Here is a 19,759-nt window from a genome sequence, read left to right as displayed (position 1 = left end):
AAGGAAGAACCCATAACATAAACAATAATGGGTATTTGATAAAATGTGTAGGCAATGTCATTCCTTCTGAGGGCATGAACCTGAGCCATTCAGAAGGCTAGCCACAGTGGTTTTCCCAAAGGGCCGTCATTACTGTTTTGTGGTAGGTAGAAAAGGAATAACTTAACTGCTATAGAGTGTTGTGGGTGATAAGTTATGTGAGATATGCCCCTGGATAAGAACCCTGTCAGATAGCAGACAAATAGGTCCAGGGGCTTTTTAAAGCTACCTTTAAAATGAATGGGGGGAACTAACAGGGCCTCATTTTAAGGTAACATAATTCCTTCCTTTTATGAACTTGACCTGTAATTCACAATGGAGCTCTCCCAATCTGGTGTTTGCCCTGCTTTTCCTCATCACCCCACCCTGGCATTATAGTAAGGTCAAAGACATCACTTTATTCCAGGAGCAGCCCTTTCACTAGGCAAAGTGAGGCAGCTGCCTCAGGAAGAATATGGTAGCGGATGGCAGAAGTTCTCCCTCCCAACATGATTCCCCCGAGTCCTCAAAGCTAGCCTGCTGCCCTGAGGTACAGTGGAGGATGCCATTTCCACTGGTAAAGTAAGATTCAATTTCAAATCTGGTTGGACTCTGTGTGTGAAATGCGGGTGGGCAAAACACGATTTTGTCAAAATCTACTGAGATGCCCCTGCTTTCCCTTTCATCAGATGCTTGTGTGTAGGATTTTTCTTTAAAAAAAATGTCTGGATCACCAAGGTATCAGAAAGCACCTCAGGTGTTCCTGCTTTGACTGGTGTCACCTCACTAATTATTCTTCACCTCTGACAAACTCAAAATCTCTCTGAGGCATTCCACTTTGTCTGGGAATTTGGCATTTTCCTGCAACCAGTGCACATCGCTTAATATGCAGGTGACTTGTTCTTCTACTTTTTGTATGTCCAAATATCATGGAAAGGGAAAAGATGCACACCTCCCTGTGGCAAGCATTTGGAAGTTGTGCAGCTCACTACAGGGAAGCTGGGCATCCCTTGCACCCCTGTTGATTAGCTGGAAGTATGGAAAGAAGGTGCACCAATCACTCTCCCAGCTTTTCCACAGCTTTGCATAATGTGTCATGCCACTCAGAGAAAAGGTCAGTGCTTGCAGCACTCATGCGGTTATCTCATTTCTGAAATGAAGGCAAGGAGCGGCCTCTTAAAAAGATCTGCCTTTGGAGGAGGGTCCATCAACACCCTGCAAAGCTTAAAATAATAACTGGCTATGGATCCTTTTCAAGCTATAGAGGCCTGTTAGGATTAGAAAGGTGGCTGTTCTCCCTTCTCCTCCCTTCATTACAAGATTAGTTGTTTTCTTCCTTTGAAGTGTCAAAGATGGCCACAATTGGCAATGGCGTGGAATTAATAGGTGGAATGAACTTCTGCTAAAGAGCTATCCATATTTCAAAGAGGCTCAGCAGACACATTTTTCATTGGAATAGGCTGCTGATGCTGCAGTTTGGAATGATTCTCCACCCATGTTAAATTAGATTGATTAGAGACCTATCTTAGAAATTTTCACCTTCCTCCAGAGTGCTTGGCCAGTCGTATCTGCCTGTGTTTTGCAATCACATTGTCCCATTCAAAGATGAACACCATTTTACAAACATGGAGTTTGTAAGCCACAGTGGTGTAATAATTCACTTTCTGGATGAAATAACTGGTGGTTTCTGTGCAAAACAGACAGTGGTGGAGGGGTGGAGTTCCCATCAGTAGGATGTACAATACAGTACCATGCTGGATCTCCACTTGGTGATTCAGAACCCAAGAATAACCAAGCTGTGTGCTGGTAGTAAAGATAGCTTGTTGTGGTGATGGATGGATGTAAAAGACCCAGGTTTCAATATTCTCTTAATCATGAAGCTCCCTGGATGGTCTTGAGCAACTTATTTTTTTCTCAGTGCAACCCACCCTAGGTAAAGGGACCCCTGACTGTTAGGTCCAGTCACGGACGACTCTGGGGCTGCAGCGCTCATCTTGCTTTATTGGCCGAAGGAGCCAGCATTTGTCCACAGACAGCTTCCGAGTCATGTGGCCAGCACGACAAAGCTGCTTCTGGCGAACCAGAGCAGTGCACAGAAAAGCCGTTTACCCCTCTACTTGCACTTGACATGCTTTCGAACTGCTAGGTTGGCAGGAGCAGGGACCGAGCAATGGGAAGCTCACCCCATCGCGGGGATTTGAACCGCCGACCTTCTGATCGGCAAGTCCTAGGCTCTGTGGTTTAGACCACGGTGCCACCCGCATCCCTTCAAGCAACCCACCCTACAGGGTTGTTTTTGTCAAAAAATTAGATCCCTTGAGGAAGGGCAACATGGACATGCGATGCGCTGAAATGAATATCCCAGGCAACCAGGAAATTGTGCAGTAGCTAAGATCAAGAGCTGAGATATTGGCCTGGTGCTGGTCAGAGTCACTCATAGGCCTGTTCTGGCTCTGCCCATCCTCCTTATATGAGCAGAACCCTGGATATCAGTGGGCACTTTCCTGCAGCCTCATTGTACAGCTTCCCTGGGAACTGCTTTATGAGACAGGGATGCTTCTGGAGGCCAGCAGGTTTGGAGGCAGGTAGCCTTTCTGCTTCCCATATGGAACTGGGAGCTGCTAGTATCTCCCCTCTACCATACACCTGCTACTTGTGGACTTTTCAGTGTTGAATATTGAATGCTGCTAATCTCCCCACCCCAAGGTTCACAGGATGGATATCTTCAGGTAGTGTCTGATGCTTGCTTTAAAAAGGAAATATATGTCATATTTTATTTTTGTATTGGAACATGCAAATCTGTCTTATACCGAGTCTGTCCATTGGTGCATCTAGCTCAGTATTCTCTACTCTGATTGGCGGCAGCTCTCCAGGATTTCAGACAGGAGGTCTCTCCCAGCACTACCAGGGGATGCTGGGGATTGAATTTGGGAACATCTGCAGATGCTCTAACATGGAGCTAGGAACAGATTCCCCATGGGACCTGAAGTCGTGCAAGTTACAATATCAGTTCCTCCATTAACAGGCTGATTATATGCATGGTGCATATAAGCTTTTCCTATTATTTCCTCATGGTACACTATATGTTGAAGTGTCTGAATTAATCTGTTATAGGAAATGTTGAGTGCTGAGAATTTTGTCTCAGCAGAAAATATTCAGATAAGAGGAGATTTGGGTTCTTTCCCACCCTACAGTTCTCCAGCTAGATTGGCATTTCTCTTCTTCCCTGAGAAAAATGCCACATATTTCAAGTAAAGCATTGGGTTCTGGAGTTATCTCCATCCAGTTTTTCTTTCATCCTATTACTTCTAATTACTTAGCTCTGTGCCTCTCTGCAGCTTCATAAGTAGCTGCCTCAAACCTCCTCCGTGTTTGCTGTCGCATCTCCTGAGATAGTGAGAGGTGATTGATTATGGTCATTATTTCAAAGTACCATATGAAAATCTCTGCCCTATTCATTAATTGTCTTAAAGAGCAGCCGCCTTTCATGGGGGGAAAGCTGTCATTCTTCAGCAAACTCCAATTAATTTCATGCATGGTTTTTACTTGTATTTTCTTGCCTACCCTTGTTTATTATCCATATTCATTAGGAGATTTCCCCCCTAACCCAGCTTAATTAGTGGTGCTCTCTCAGATGTCTACTTTTGCTTTTGATTTCTCCATTATTGTATCTTCTCATTTAAAACTGGGCCATTTCTAGCCAATGCTCTTTCTACATGGGTGAGGTCATGTCATAGGCCAGGTGGAATCTCTCTGGGGAAATCTGTGTGCATGTTGTTCACATCCGCACCCTTGAGGTCTTGGTGTGGTCTCTTCATTCACTGTGTAGGATCTGCCAGGGTCACACCCATCTACCTGGTCACACGCAGGGGGAAGATGCTCCAGACCAGGTGTGACAGGAAGTCCTCCTGGCTGGAGCAACATTTCCCTGTGTGTCCATTCTCTGGACAAACAGGAAATGTTGTATTTGACTGCTTCAGTGATGTTACATCCCACACTAACTGGGGTAGGAAAAGCTCCCTTCCCCCGTCTCTCTCTCTCTCTCTCTCTCTCTCTATATATATATATATGTATATATCCCACCCTCACTGTCTCTTTACTAATTTTCAGTTAACTGAGCTCTAGTTCTGCAGGTGTCCAGAAATCAGCTCTCAGTTTAGGACAACTTAATTCTAGCTTCAGCATTATATCAAAGACTTGCATCAGCATATGCAATCAGCAACAGCAAACTTTCTGAAAGATGCCATAATAATTGTTGCCAAATTTGTCATAGATCTCTTGTTATTCTTCATAAGCCCTGGGGGAAAATACAGAGAGAGAGAATGAGAGCGAGCAAGCAAGTGAGTGCAGAGAACTCCTGCAAGAGAAAAGCTGCACTTCTCTGCTGGGAACGGCAGGTGATAATGTGGTCCACCTCCACCACCCCCAATCCCTAGCATGGAAAATGATCCATGAAAGGAAAAATATTGAGCAAAAGGATGGAGTCAGGTTTTTTGTTTTTTTGTTTTACATTTCCTTTTGGTATAATTTTATTTAAAGGAACAAATCAATTTTCTGACTGTGCGGTGCAACGTGGGTGATTTGCTATAGCAAGCAGGATACCTTTGGGGAAAAGACAAAAGCTTAAATTTACAGGATTTTAGGAAGCAAGCATAGAGGTTTGGTTGCCCCTGTTTCTGTGGCTGGAAGAGATGTGCTTGATGTTTTCTTGCACAGTATAAGTCAGGAGTCAGCTAACTTTTTCAGCAGGGGGCCGGTCCACTGTCCCTCAGACAATGTGGGGGGCTGGACTATATTTGGGGGGGGGAATGAACAAATTCCTATGCCCCACAAATAACCCAGAGATGCATTTTAAATAAAAGGACACATTCTACTCGTGTAAAAACACCAGGCAGGCCCCACAAATAACCCAGAGATGCATTTTAAATAAAAGGACACATTCTACTCATGTAAAAACACGCTGATTCCCGGACCGTCCGCGGGCTGGATTTAAAAAGCGATTGGGCCGGATCTAGCCCCGGGCCTTAATTTGCCTACCCATAGTATAAGTGTAAGGCCTGGTCATGGATTCAAGCTTTATGGATCCTTGAGTGTGTCAGTGTGACTTAGGGCTGAATCAAAATCTTCTTTCCTCCATTTCAGTTTGCCATTCACAAGCAGTGACATGAGGGATACAACCGGGTGTTTTGTTGGGGGCAAGCTTGGGGTCTTGCAACAGCTGCAGCTGCTAGAGGTTGCCACTTTATTTCCCATAAGTACTATGGGAACGAGGCCATATCATTCCCAGGGGGCTTCATGAGGAGCGGGGTGGTGGACACAACCCAGCCCCAAAAGTTCTTTGGGTTCAGTTGTAGTACTGCTCACCTCACCAATTTTGTGCTGAAAAGTCTAACAAAAGAACTTTAAGTTCAACTTCACTTTGACCCTGAGAGCAGTCGGCAAGGAGATACTCTTCCATTTCTGTTCCTGTGACAAAATTACTTTCCTTGCCCCTCCATTCCCTGTGTGAGACTTTTCCCAGAGCCTGAACCCTCAGTCCAGCAAGTCCATATCTAGTGTGAGTCGAGGAGGGTCTCCTTTATCATCCAAGCCCCTGGAGATGAGTTATGAATGGACAGGCCCATTAAAAACTGCTCTGTCCAAGTGTCAAACAGGGTTGATATTAAAGCCATCTCAACCCACCGTTGTGTATATTTAAGTCTTCAAAATTTGGCATGAAAAACACAGAGGTAAAAAATAAATAAAGGTGTTTACAAGGTCATTTAAGGGTTGTGGCACTGCCTCTGTTTCTGTAAAAGATATTATTTCCTTCAAACTTTTAAAAACAGGTGGACACCATGGAGCAGCTGTTGAGGGGGGTGCTCTTTGCCACCCCACACAATTCAGCAGTGCAATGCAATACAGCAAATTCCCCTCAAAGCCCGGGACAGGATGACATTCCATCACTCTCAGGGGGATTTGTACATAGAAATTATGGCTGCCTCTGTGTAGACCCATGGTTCCCAATGTGAGGCACACGCTGCACAGAGAGACAATTTGATTTTTAAGGGGGGAAATTCAAGAATGAGTTATTAACAATGAATGGCCTTTTAGACTTCCTCCTTGTGAATAGGAGTTCACTTTTTGAATAATAAGAATTATATGTCACAGGGGGGCATAGCTGTCAACGTTTCCCTTTTTTAAAGGGGAAATTCCCTTATTCTGAATAGGATTCCTCGCAACAAAAGGGGAAAGTTTACAGCTATGTGGGGGTGGGGAGAGGAGTCATCAGGATTTTAGAAATGCTTAGGTGGGACATGGCCAAAAAAGGTTGGGAACCAGTGGTGTAGGCCATACTTCCTGTACTGCTTGTAAAGAATAATACAGTCTTTTTCTGGCTTCTGGTTTACACCATCATAGCAGGCTAAATTTTCTCCACGAGAATCCATTCCTGTGTACACAGTCATGTGAATCAGACAAATGCCAATCCCTCTTTGCAACTATTTCTGTGCAGTGCTACACAGCGGCCATTATTGTGGAAATCACTGCAGAATTCTGGACATGTACCGCATGTTCACTGGTACTTTGTCCAGCAATTGTGACTGTGTGCGCAAAGACACCCGAGCGAAGAAATTTAGTATGAGAATCCGTCTTTCCTTACACTTCATCAATACCAACTGATATTTTGAATACATATCAAAACATGATAGCAACATGCAGTAGACTGCCTTATGAAGCATCCCCATATGGGCAAATCCAATGAGTGCGCCAGATACACTTGCTAAGCAAATGCAGGAGAGAGAGGCAAGGAGCCTTTCTGAAATAGAATTTAAGGCAGATGCCCTTCCCATAGCAGGACATTTACAAATGGTCCATGCATGTTATCCAACTGGAATGTGGAAAATTTAACAAGAATCTTCCTTCTACTTTGCATTGCACAAATCTCCTCAACCAATTAGACACCAATTTTCCGGGGAATGTTCAGCTCAGCTTTTATGGTGTTCATTCATTAGTTTAATAACTCACTTGCAGCATTTTTATGTTCCTCCCTGGTGTCTGTGCCCTTCTTCCGTTCAGACTCCCCGCCTTCCTCTTCTCCTTAATCAGCCCCTTTTCTGAATTTCTTCATAATCTCAGAGTCCTCACTAAAGCCCACAGCAGAAATTTTGGCAGATCTGAAACTTTAATAAAATAGTGTCGGGGGTCACCCTCAATTACTCAGCTGCAAGTTGATTCTGTTTCCATGGACTTTCTTTTTCGAATGTTCTGCCTGCTGGGGACTATTATTCTCGTTCCCCAATACCTGGGAATGGGTCCAGATTTGGTGGTTATAATATAGACACAAAAGGAGGCAGCGAAGAAGCAGTGGCTGCGCTTAGCCCTTCAGGCGAGCAGTCACTTTTTAGCTGGATGCGTGTTTATTGTATAATTAATAGCTGGTTGCTTGCTCGCTCTCCCTCTGTAATCCAGCACAGAGCACTGTGCCAATTCCAGTCTCCAAAGTGCTTTCCAAAAAAGGTGTGGCTACAGGAATGGATTATTCAAATCTTCTGGGCTTTTTTCTGTGTTTGAATGCTCTGGTTCTGAACACAAAATAACAAAATTGCCAGCTTGGAACTTAGCGATAGCCTCAAAGGAGCAGTTTTAAGGGTTCTCCCATGGAACACATGGGAGAATGAGGAGCACATGGAAATGAGATGATCAGCAACTCATAGGAATTGAGTCAGACCTATTGGTCCAGGATCCACCTAGCTCCAGAATTGTCTACACTGACTGGCAGTGGCTTCCCAGGGTATCAGGCAAGGGTCACTCTCACTCTTACCTGGAGATGTGAGGACTGATCCCAGGACCTTCTTTATGCAAAGCAAATGCTTTGCCATTGAGCTAAGGCCCTTCTCAACTCCATCACCTTTTGATCATAGGTGTGCTCCATCCTGTTGCATGCCATTCTGTCCTCTCCTGTCCCATTGTGTACATTTTCTACACATTTTTACATAAACACACACTTTTAAATGCATCCAGCCACAATCCTCTGTTTGCGACTCACTGTCTGACTTACATCCATAAGATGCACATTTTGTAGTCATCTTTTGTACAACATTTACAATGTTTTGCACACTTTTTGCACACCAAAAGTCCTTGCAAAATCTGAAGAAGCATGGCATTTGATTGGGAGTTGTGTTTAAATGCACAAAGCAAGTTTGGAAGCATTGGGTTGGGTGCAATTGCAGCGAGAAGCAGCCCAAGCATATCCCCCCCCATCTCTAGGAGTATCCTGTGGGCAGTGATGTTAGTGTATCTAACTACGGTACTTCATTGCTTTGAGAACAGGATGAAACGCTTTGATCCATGCTCTACAAAGGAGGCAAGGACTCAGCCTCTCTCTGTCTCCAAAAAGCTCTCCAAGGATAGCTCTGGTATCTGTTTTTAATGCCAATGATTTAGATGGCTCAGGTTTGACTTGCACAGTAACTACAAGGGGGGGTGGTCTCTTCTTTTTCCCTTTATTTTTAAGGGCCAGTGGGGAACTGGCCTTCCCTATTCCAGCCACTGCAATGAATGAGAGCACACCCATGAATTGAAGTCTTGACTTGATTCTTGGTTGGGTTTTTCAGTTGAAGGCTACAGGTAACTGCCTCTTTATATAACACACCCTCCAATATGTTGAAGCCCTAAGCTGGGACATGTATCTTCCCGGCTGCGCTCCTGCACAAGTCACAGGACCCACGTGAGGTTGCAATCTTGTGTGTTTGGGGGTGCTGTGCTGAGCGCACGGTGCCCCCTAAAACAGGATGTCCCAATTTAATCAGGGCAATTGAGGGGTATGATATAGGTGTCACATATTATGAATCTAAGTAGCAACCATATAACTACCCCCAAATGATAACTGGTATAGAATGGATAAGTTTGTTGTATCAATCTGACCATGGAATACTTGCATTTATGGGATTGAGATGGCGCTAAAAAGCTCTATGGAGAAAAGAGAGGTGCTTGCATTCATGGAGGTGGACAAGACAGTTGCACTCTGCCCTGGATCCTGTTCCACAAGGGTTTAGGGTAGGAGCAGGTGAGCAGGTAAGGAGAGAAGAGGTGAGGTGTAGATGCAGTGCAGTGTTCAGAGTAGTGTAGTGTAGTGTTGGACCCGGTTCAGATCACAAGAAGCTCCCTGGGTGACCTTGGACCAGTGACTACCTCTGAGAGAATAAGAACATAGTCTACCTTACAAGCTTGTCATAAGCACAAAAGGGGTATGGTTGAGCATGGAGAACTATGTATACCCATGTCCTTCAACCTTGGGTCCTCAGATGTTGTTGGACTACAACTCCTATCATCCCTTACCATTGACTAAGCTGACTGGAGATGGATGGGGGTTGCAGTCCAACAACACCTAGGGACGCATGGTTGAAGAACACCGATGTACAACAGCTTGAGCTCCTTGGAGTAAAGGTGAAATATGAATGTAATAATGCTTTCTTCTGCAGCCATCCTCCATTGCTCCTGCCTCCCACCACCACCTCTGCTCCTTGACCGCATCTGAGAAATGTAGTGTTTGTATATGCAAGTACATGCCTGGCATGGAGTGAATTACTTTGCTATTGAGAGTGCATATTTTCTGCAGTTCCAACCACCGTGTTCATTTCTTTCAGCAGTTATTGTTTATATAACATACAAAAAGTTCTACCTGGGATTCAGATAATTTAATGGTGTCACTTCTGCATCATACATCACTGCCATATGCCAGCTAAAGAGAGTCTGGAGCAGAAAGTGAATGTGTGATTTTACAAATGATGTATGAACAAGGACATAGCCTGGAGCAGGTCTTTGCAATGCTGAGAGCTGCAAGTTGCTAGTGTCCCTTGGGGAAGTTCTACTGGTAATGGGTTTGTGTTGTATATATACTGGAAATACAATATATTAAAGCCCACATAAGCACAACATGGTGGCCTGTTCTCCATGCAAGTCTCCGAGGATTGGTGGTTGCTTGTCTTTCCCAGCAAACGAAACTGCTCTGATTAACCTTGAAGTTAGAGAATATGAGAAATCCTCCATCTCGAAGCTGATTTATGGCAGAGGTGGGCAACATGCGGCCTGCAGGCTGTGCATTGCCCGTAAGGCACATTTTGTGACCTACGTATTGACTAGATACCAAACCACTTGGGACAGCAATCTGGTTGGGTATGAGCGACTCCCTTTAAGTTTCCATATGTTCAAAATGAAGGTTGTGTTTTTTTGCTGTAGCATGTAACATTGCTGGATGGTATACACCTCCCCAACCCTAATAGGAAGCGAGGCATCAAAATGATGTTTGGTATGAAAATATGTGTGAGAACAGAGACAAGGAATCCTTGGTTGTAGGACTCCTAGCATCCCTGGTCATTGGCCATGCTGGCCAGGGCTGATAGGCGTTGGAGTCTAACAACATCTGGAGGGCCACCAGTCCCCAGTCCTTGTGGCAGAAGATACTTGACTTTAACTGTGAATTGAGTTATATTTCTCCTCCATCCCTATGAACAGATTGCATATGAAAGGGAATAGAACATACTTGGTTGGGAGCACCAGGAGTAGACTTGGGTCTTTCTTATTTCAGCAGTGTCCTGTGGGAAGCCAAAATTCAGAGCCCGCTACCCATCTCTCAACTTCTTTCCTGCTCAGTTCACTACATCATAGCTGAGGTGCTCTGTGGTGCTCCCTAGGCTCAGCACCCAGTGCAGCAGAACCAGTCACGCTGCCCTAAATTCGGCTCTGGAAGCATTGTCGTATATGTAGCATATTGAGGTCAGGGTGTAAAGTGGGTTGATTTTCACACCTCTCTTCTTTTACTTCATTAAATGTATGCAACTCTTTGAAGGTGACCCGGAAACTGCAATTAATCCATAATGCGGCAGCTAGACTGGTGACTGGGAGTGGCCACCGGGACCACATAACACCGGTCCTGAGAGATCTGCATTGGCTCCCAGTACATTTCCAAGCACGATTCAAAGTGTTGGTGCTGACCTTTAAAGCCCTAAATGGCCTCGGTCCTGTATACATGAAGGAGCGTCTCCACCCCCATTGTTCAGCCCGGACACTGAGATCCAGTGCCGAGGGCCTTCTGCCAGTTCCCTCATTGTGAGAAGTGAGGTTACAGGGAACCAGACAGAGGGCCTTCCCGGTAGTGGCGCCCGCCCTGTGAAACACCCTCCCATCAGATGTCAAGGAAATAAGCATCTATCTTACTTTTAAAAGACATCTGAAGGCATCCCAGTTTAGGGAAGTTTTCAATATTTACTGCTGTATTGTTTTTAACACTCGATTGGGAGCCTCCCAGAGTGGCTGGGGAAACTCAGCCAGATGGGCGGAGTATAAATAAATTATTATTATTATTATTATTATTATTATTATTATTATTATTAATTCATTTCAGTGAAGCAGTTCCTGGAGGACTGTTGTGTCTTAAATAGCCAAATATCCCTTTTCTAAACAGGGATGTGTTTTGATTAGGGTTTCCACAATTTTAATGGACAGCAGCCCTATGCCTGTAAAAGGCAGGTGTTCTCTTCCAGAGGAACAGACTGATTGCAAAAGCTTCAGTTGCTGATTTTGGCCAGAGAGCTTCTGTTCATTTAAAAAACAACACGCACACACCCCAAATCAACTCTGTATCAAATGCTATTATATCTATCCCACAGCAGTATTCTTCAAACTTGGTTTTCTAGATGCAGTTTCCATTATCCCAGATCACTGGCGAAGCTGGCTGAGGGTGGTGAAAGTTGGGAGTCCAAAATATCTGGGGCCTCAAGGTTGAAGAACAACTGAACTATATGGCTTGTTTGATTTGTTTTTTTAATATTAGGTACACATTTCTTTTTTGAATAATTCCATCATTCCACTTTTCTTCTTGCTCGCTCCCTTCTACTTTCCTTGTTTCATTTTGATTGCAAGCTTTTGGCAAACTTTATTTTATTCCGTACTGGATTGTGGTGCATTCAGTACCATTTTGCTGCTCATGAACATTTGGGATTGCTCAAGGCAAGATGCAAATAAAAACTATGTATGGAGAAGTCCTTGAGGGACCTGGCGGCTGCTTATGTGAATGGCTGCCCTGAGAATTCACTTCCACTGCTTAAGCATTTGAGGAGCTGAGTTTTGAACAGCAGAGGGAGGTGTTTTGCTTCTTGGGGTAGCATGAGCAGGAGAGCAAAGAAGGGGAAACTTGGCTCTTGAGTTTGGTCTGGCCCAACTAAGAAAAGTTTAACTGCATGACCACACCTGTTTAAGTTGTCTAGATCCCCTTCCGGGCAGCATTTAGAGCTTTCTTTCCCCAACCCCTACTGAGGTCTAGCCATAATTTTTTCTTCTTTGTTTTGGCTCACTTGTTCTGGTTGGTCCTGAAAAGAGTTGTTTTTATCTCCTTTGTACTATCAATGAGGGGCTTCATTTGGTTTGAATTCAGCCTGCTTCACTTTATTTAGCTTCCAGATAATTAGGTCACATCAAGCAGTGTGGAGGGATAGAGAGAGAAAAATCTGCCAGTGTGGTGTAGTGGTTAAGAGCAGTAGTCTTGTAATCTGGGGAACCGGGTTCGCTTCCTCGCTCCTCCACATGCAGCTGCTGGGTGACCTTGGGCTAGTCACACTTCTTTGAAGTCTCTCAGCCCCACTTACCTGACAGAGTGTTTGTTGTGGGGGAGGAAGGGAAAGGAGATTGTTAGCCGCTTTGAGACTCCTTAGGGTAGTGATAAAGTGGGATATCAAATCCAAACTCTTCTTCTTCTTCTGATGGTATACACACCCCTGAGGCATCTGAGTGACAAGAGGTCTACCTAAAGCAAAATCTCTTACATCTTACCAGCTCATCCTTGGGCAGTGCTAGAGCTGCTGGCTCCTCATGAGGTTTACTGCCAAGGTACGTGATGCTGAAGCTGTCAGAGCTTCCTCAGCACATCTTTAAGGTGCTTTGGCAAGGCAGAACAGGGAACCATTTTTTTTTTAGCAAACCCAAGGCTTGAAGCCAGAGTGGAGAGGACTAGATAGTGAGGCAGGATACCTGCACGGAAGAATGAAATGGAATCTGGCAGTTAAATTGTGTTTCATATTGTGGAGTATGGCATCCTGATTCCATATGGGGGAGCAACAGTGCCTTTAGGAGCAGCTGGAAATATATAAATTAAGGAGGTGACTTCCGCCCATCCCATTTTCTTGTTTATAAAGTGATAGGGGAAAGTCACCTGCTTAATTTTTGCATATTAGGCTGCTCTTAAAGGTACTGGAGCAGAGCTCACAAATAAGTTGGCAACCCTAGCAAAACCTCTCTACCCAGGAAAAGTGACGATGTAAACAAAAACAGGGCTGTTATCCCTGGTGAGTGGAGTTCAGCTTTGTAGCGAATTGCCTTCAACATGAATCAAAATAGTTAGCAAGAAGGTTTAGCTGAATGATTCCACAAGTCTCTATTTATGATAGGATAGCCAAGATTCTTACTGATAGGGTTCCTGTGCTTCATGGAGGAAATACACAAATCCAATGATATGCTTATACCACTGTTTGATTACTCCATTGTGGTTCACACCAGAGCAAGTACATTTCAAGTGCAATTGACACATTAAAATACATCAAAATCCACGATATACTTTCTTGCCATTGTATCCGTACTCCAAGACAATTGTAACTTGGTGATTGTTTGCTTTGCTTGTCTGGGACATCCAGAAATTCAGCTTCTGGTTGCGGATCCGTGTTTTGTGCTACAAAATATGTGTTACATAACTGTGTCAGTTTGCATCTCAGCAGGCTCTAACCCCTGCTGCTGTGTAAATGAAAATGTGTTGTACCTTCTTTAAAAGGAGTCTATGAGAGTGGAATGATAAGTTTAATGAGTATTAGCATTATGCAATAGGAACTAATTCTCTGCCCTCTAACCTCATCATAAGGTCTCTTGTGCATTACCAAAAGAGAGAAAATAAAAGGCAATAGGTGTAGCTTCAGGGTGACTCACCAGGTCACCCCAGTGTTTAAAGGGCAGGTTTTGTTTTTTAAAAAATGGTAGAGTCAGCATAAAATGGTAGGGTCAGCATTTTTTTTAAAAAAGCAGGGTCAGCATAAAACATGGCAGATGACACCTTATCTTCATGCAGTGTAGTGCCTGAGTGTATCAGTGCATTTACTCCAAACCCACCCTTGAGTTAATAGGCACTGATATTCAACCATTGTGCTAAAGGCTCTTAGTACAGACACATTATGTGATGGAAGCTGATAACCTCTATAATGCACTCCAGAGTATGTTTACTCAGAGGTAACTCCCAGGGAATTCAATGGGACTTACACCCCAGGTGCATATACACTGGGATTGCAGCCTAAATGTTAGATATACTGAATCATTTATATTATTTATGTTGTGAAAATATTATAAAATATAATATAATATAATATAATATAATATAATATAATAAATATACAATATTATATACAGCACTAGACATACTCACAGTAAACCTCTTGAAGTTAATCAACATGAACAGGGATTTTTTACAGTGGTACCTCGGGTTAAGAATTTAATTCGTTCTGGAGGTCTGTTCTTAACCTGAAACTGGTCTTAACCTGAGGTACCACACAATTTCTGTTCTCATCCTGAAGCAAAGTTCTTAACCCAAGGTACTATTTCTGGGTTAGCGGAGTCTGTAACCTGAAGCGTCTGTAACCCGAGGTACCACTGTATTCATTTGGACCACACACACCCAAGTGCACAAAAGTGTCACTTAGCTGGATGCAGCCCACTGGAAAGTATTACATTTTTCAAGCAATACTGCACACCCCACTATGATCTTTTTCACTATAAAATCAATTGTTGCCTTTCGACTTCACACACCTGTCTGAACGCTTTTCTGCTGCCTCCTGAGGACCACTGTGCTTACTGTCCTTTCCTCTTGCTTTTTTGTATGGCTGCAGTGATGGGTGCTCTGGAGTCCAGAGGGGTGCTGCGGAAGATGAGTGACATGCTGGAGATGATGGTGAAGAGGATGGATGTGCTAGCCAGGCTGGAGAATAGCACGGACTTCCGGAAAGGGGAGGAGACACATTTCCCTATGGACAGGTTAGTAGTACCAGTAGATATGAAACATTGGCCTGAAGCATTCATTGATACAGGTTCCTCTTTTCCTGGATCCAAGAAGTGGGTGAGACCCAAATCTGCATGCTCTGATTTCTCAGCTCTTTGATTCTGATGGCAGGCCCTTCGTCAGCATATTATGGGTTCAGGAATATAGCTTAATTCAGGGGTGTTCAACTTGTGGCGCTACTGGTGTTCTTGGGCTACATCTTCCACAATCTCTTACTGTTGGCTGTTCTTGTTGGGGCTAATGGGAGCTGGAGGCAGTGGCATGTGGTGAAATTTTTCAAAGGAGAACAGTTAGGGCCAGAGCCGCCTGCTTGCGAGGGTGGGGCGGGGAGGGTCACAGAAGTGAACATCTCACCTCCCTCCTTAAACTGGACAGAAGCTCCCTGAGCTTTGGGAAGGAGGCAGGAGGGCTTTTGGACCCATTAGAGCATTGTGCCTCCCTCTCTAAGCCGGGCAGAAGCTTTCCAGGCTTTGAGAAGGAGGTGCCAGTGAAACATTTAGGGGATTAACCTAGTCCCTCTAGTCCACTGACCGCACACCGCTGGCTAGAGGCCAATAACACCTGGAAGACCATCGATTCCCTGTCCCTTGCTTAAATCATTAGATGGGTTGCTATTTTTTAACTGGAGAACCGGACATTACCTTCATGGTTAATGGTCCACCCTGCTTAGCAAGCAAGGTTTCAGTATTGCTCCTTGCAAGTGATGGAGAAGGGTCAAGAGCACTGGTGAGTGGTGCAACAGCTACTGTATCATTAATGTTAGTTGTAAGGTCTATTTCTCCAGTGGGCAACTCTCTTCAATAGCACTAGGTTTTCAATTGTGGGTTTTTCCTATTGCCATTTAGTATTAGAGGGTGGAGGGTTTTGAGCTTCAAGCACAGTCTTGATCTTGAGCAATCCAGTTACATAAATTATTTATCCGGGGGAATCTGATCCAAGAATCAGCTGCAGACTGTGTGGGTAGGGAAGTAAATACCCTTTAATAAGTTACTATCAAATAGCATCTCCATAAGGAATGGAATCAGAAATTCTGTAGGCACCATAAAATGACTAATTACCTCCACATAAATGATTGGTTTTAAAATAATGACTGGAAGTGCAATTCAGTTTTTACTAAGGCTAACAACGTCAGTTAATTTGTATGATGGATTGACTGCGTGTTTTGAAATGTAGAGCTTTTAATTTGATTTCAACTTGATCTAGCTCTTGAGAGTGTGCATGGTTAGTTTCTGATGACTGTGCAATTGTTAACAATGGAAACAACATTTTTTAAAGAACAAAAAAGTTGGGCACTGTCATGGAACAAAGTTAATATCCAAAGTAATTAACGCCACAATCATCTAGTAACAAACAAACAAACTCCCTCCCCTCTCTTTATCATTATCCACTTCAAAGTATTTTGTGTATTCAGACAATAAATTTCCCTTGCTTACTTAGGCTGTGAACAAACAGTGGCTCCAATCTGAAGAAAGTTAGTTGGGCTGAAGTGACCTCAATAAAACTAATGGGTCTTTCTTTTTTCACAACTATCCTGTCATACTCAATTTCACTGGAATTTTAAATGAAGCAAAAACCTTTCCAGGTGGGAGGTCAATAGGGCAGTGGCAGACTTTGGGCTCTCAAATTTCAGAGGGGGCCTGTGAAATGCTAAAATATGGCATCCTCTGCCTCTTACGCTCCACTCTACATCGTTGTTGCAGCGCCCCCTGCAGCTCTGGTACCTGGTACTGCTGAACTGGTCATGCTACCCTAAAACTGCCTCTGAACAGGCTTTCAGAGACTTAGAGGTGATACTCATGCTAATTTCCTGTCTTCCCAAGGTCTCAGGTGAAACAGATTTTGCAGGTTTTTGTAGCGCTTCAAGCTCAAACCAGCCAGGATGACAACACAATCCTGTGCAAGTCTAATAAGATGTAAACCCCATTGGAATCATTCCCTGGTAAAAGTGTATGGAATTGCTCCTGAATGTGCATATTACATGCAGAATATCAAATGCTCTTGCTGTAGGCTATAGAATATAGGTTAGGAATGACTGAAGGTCAAATATTAATACAATCAATCACCAAATAGATATTAAATAGCATGCATAGTCTATCAAATATTGGAAGTCAAAATTGACTTCAGGCGTTGAGGCATTGAATATTTAGCAGATATTGGACATCAATAACGTATGAGAAGGTTTTATGAAGTTAATGCATTTTGGTTGTAGCACACACACACATATACACACACACACACGGGGCAAGTGCTGAAAATTGCGTTGCTGTATGATACAATACAGCACCATTGAGAGCTCCAAAGGTGCTAAGCCGCTTTTTATCTGGACTGAAATCGATGGTGGTGCCCAGTCTTGCTCCTTCCCAATTATCTTATTTTCTTTTCCCTGCAGGGGTTGTAGTACAGAGAGATATCTGCACACCATTACTTCTTCTAAGCCCCAATAAGAAGCAAAGGACTTAATAAGCCCCTGGTCTTTGGCTTCATTCCAGTTCAATGGTCCAAGCCTGCTTTTGAAAGAGAGAGCTGCCAATTTCCTCTATAATGCAGCAGCAATCTGCTTTGAAGTTAAGCTTTGATTAAGTTAGTAGCAAATAACTGGGTGGCAGAGTATTTAGTTGACTGCAGGTTTGCTTTGGCAAACTCTCCTCCTCCTCCTCCTCACCCCACCAGCCACACTTTTCTCCATCTGAAAGCTTGTTGGCCCCTAGATCAAAGGTCTCCTTGGCAGGGGCGCCAGCTCTGGGGGCAGAGGAACTTTAGACCCCCAAAGTTTTAAGGAGGGGCTCAGCCCCCTCAATATCCAGCAGCAATCTCACAATGTCATGCAACATCACGTGTTGGTCGTCACGATGTCCTGCTTGTGACGTCATGATGTTGTGTGATATCAGGGCGCTGTGCATGTGACGTCAGCCCTCTCAATCATGAGTGCAAGCCAGCACCAACGCTCCCTGGCATGATTTTTTTCTTCTTCTAATCTTTGAAAGGGAAACAGATATTCAGGCCACCAGAAATGTTATGACCTGTAAATAGGTTAAGTGAGTTATCTATATGAGAAGTCAAAGCTAGCTCTGGATAATCATTTAGGGCACTTCATACAGTGGTAGGGGGATGCAGGTGGCGCTGTGGGTTAAACCACAGAGCCTAGGACTTGCCGATCAGAAGGTCAGTGGTTCAAATCCCCACGACGGGGTGACCTCCCGTTGCTCGGTCCCAGGTCCTGCCAACCTAGCAGTTCGAAAGCATGTCAAAGTGCAAGTAGATACCATATTTTTCTCTCTAGAAGACGCACCAGACCACAAGACGCACCTAGTTTTTGGAGGAGGAAAACAAGAAAAAAATATTCTGAATCTCAGAAGCCAGAACAGCAAGAAGGATCGCTGCGCAGTGAAAGCAGCAATCCCTCTTGCTGTTCTGGCTTCTGGGATAGCTGCGCAGCCTGCATTCGCTCCATAACACACACACACATTTCCCCTTCCTTTTTAGGAGGAAAAAAGTGAGTCTTATAGAGCAAGAATTACAGTAAATAGGTACCGCTCAAGCGGGAAGGTAAACAGCGTTTCTGTGCACTGCTCTGGTTCGCCAGAAGCAGCGTAGTCATGCTGGCCATATGACCCAGAAGCTGTACGCCGGCTCCCTCGGCCAATAAAGCAAGATGAGCACCGCAACCCTAGAGTTGGCCATGACTGGACCTAATGGTCAGGGGTCCCTTTACCCTTTTATACAGTAGTAGAGAGACAAATGAAGTGGCACATTCAAATTCACAGATCACGTAGATTTGTGGAAAAATAGGGTGTTTATCTCCATCTCTAAACTCAGATGCACTTGACCAAATAGTAACAATAATAATCTTGAAGTAAATGCAGGCATTTGAAACCTCTGGATTTATTAGTTAAATGGTTTTCAGCTGATTTGAAACAAGATCTCCCTAGCTGTTTGCTTTGTTACGAAGGCATTATAGAACGGCTATGAACATTTTTAAAATTCTCAAGGATGTAAGGGACTATTAGGGCGCAAAGGCCTAGAAACAGATGGGGCTGGATGCTGTGGGCAGGATTTTCAGTTTATTGATCAACTGCTCGAGTGGGTGCATGGATGTTTGTTTGCTTGTTTGTGAAATTTCTATACTGCTTTTCAGTTGGGTGTCTGAAAGTGGGGTGCCGAGCCAGTCAAATAAAATTAATTAAAATCCATGACCACGTTTAAACAGCAAAAATCAATATATAAAACATTGAAACAGCCAAGAACATCAGAAAAAGAAATGGCAGACAACAAAGCTTACTCCCAAATGCTGTTTGTGTGAAAGGATGGCATGTGAACGTGTAAGAACAGCTTCTTGATATTCCCAAGTCATGGGTTCAGGATCCAGTGGGATCTAGCCTGCTGCCTATGATGGCTATCTAGGCAGAGCAGCTCCTTACCTACATGCTATGGATACACCTGTATGCAAAGTGCATAAGGAATCCAGGGTATTCTTCAGGTCTCTTCTGACAAATAGTTTCACTGAATTTGGCACTTGTCCCAGAACTTGGATGTCTTTGTTTTCTTTGTTACCTTTTTATCCTAGATAACTGGAGCTCAGGGTAAGGAGAGACGAATATGCCAACTTTGGTTTTCCTCAGTTTCTCATTTTTCCAATCTTAAATTCATTTCTCCATGTTTCTGCAGCAATCC

At 43.9% G+C, this 19,759-nt stretch overlaps 1 protein-coding gene and 1 long non-coding RNA gene across 2 annotated transcripts in view; one reads left to right on the top strand and one right to left on the bottom strand.

Annotated features, from left to right (window-relative positions):
- Positions 1-19,759, top strand: part of MGAT5B (alpha-1,6-mannosylglycoprotein 6-beta-N-acetylglucosaminyltransferase B) — a 165,156-nt gene that overhangs the window by 47,905 nt on the left and 97,492 nt on the right. The window contains exon 3 of the mRNA XM_083597862.1: positions 14,919-15,063. Coding sequence (XP_083453988.1) covers positions 14,919-15,063 — 145 coding nt within the window. The remainder of the gene's footprint in view (positions 1-14,918; positions 15,064-19,759) is intronic.
- The window catches only part of LOC310755360, a 78,666-nt gene that overhangs the window by 25,773 nt on the left and 33,134 nt on the right, over positions 1-19,759 (bottom strand). The window lies entirely within an intron of this gene.

Source organism: Podarcis filfolensis (assembly GCF_964270895.1).
Source record: "Podarcis filfolensis genome assembly, chromosome: 2".
In the NCBI taxonomy this organism is placed as follows: domain Eukaryota; kingdom Metazoa; phylum Chordata; class Lepidosauria; order Squamata; family Lacertidae; genus Podarcis; species Podarcis filfolensis.
The sequence above is the reverse complement of the archived record's forward strand: the minus strand, read 5'-3'. Positions and strand labels throughout refer to the sequence as shown.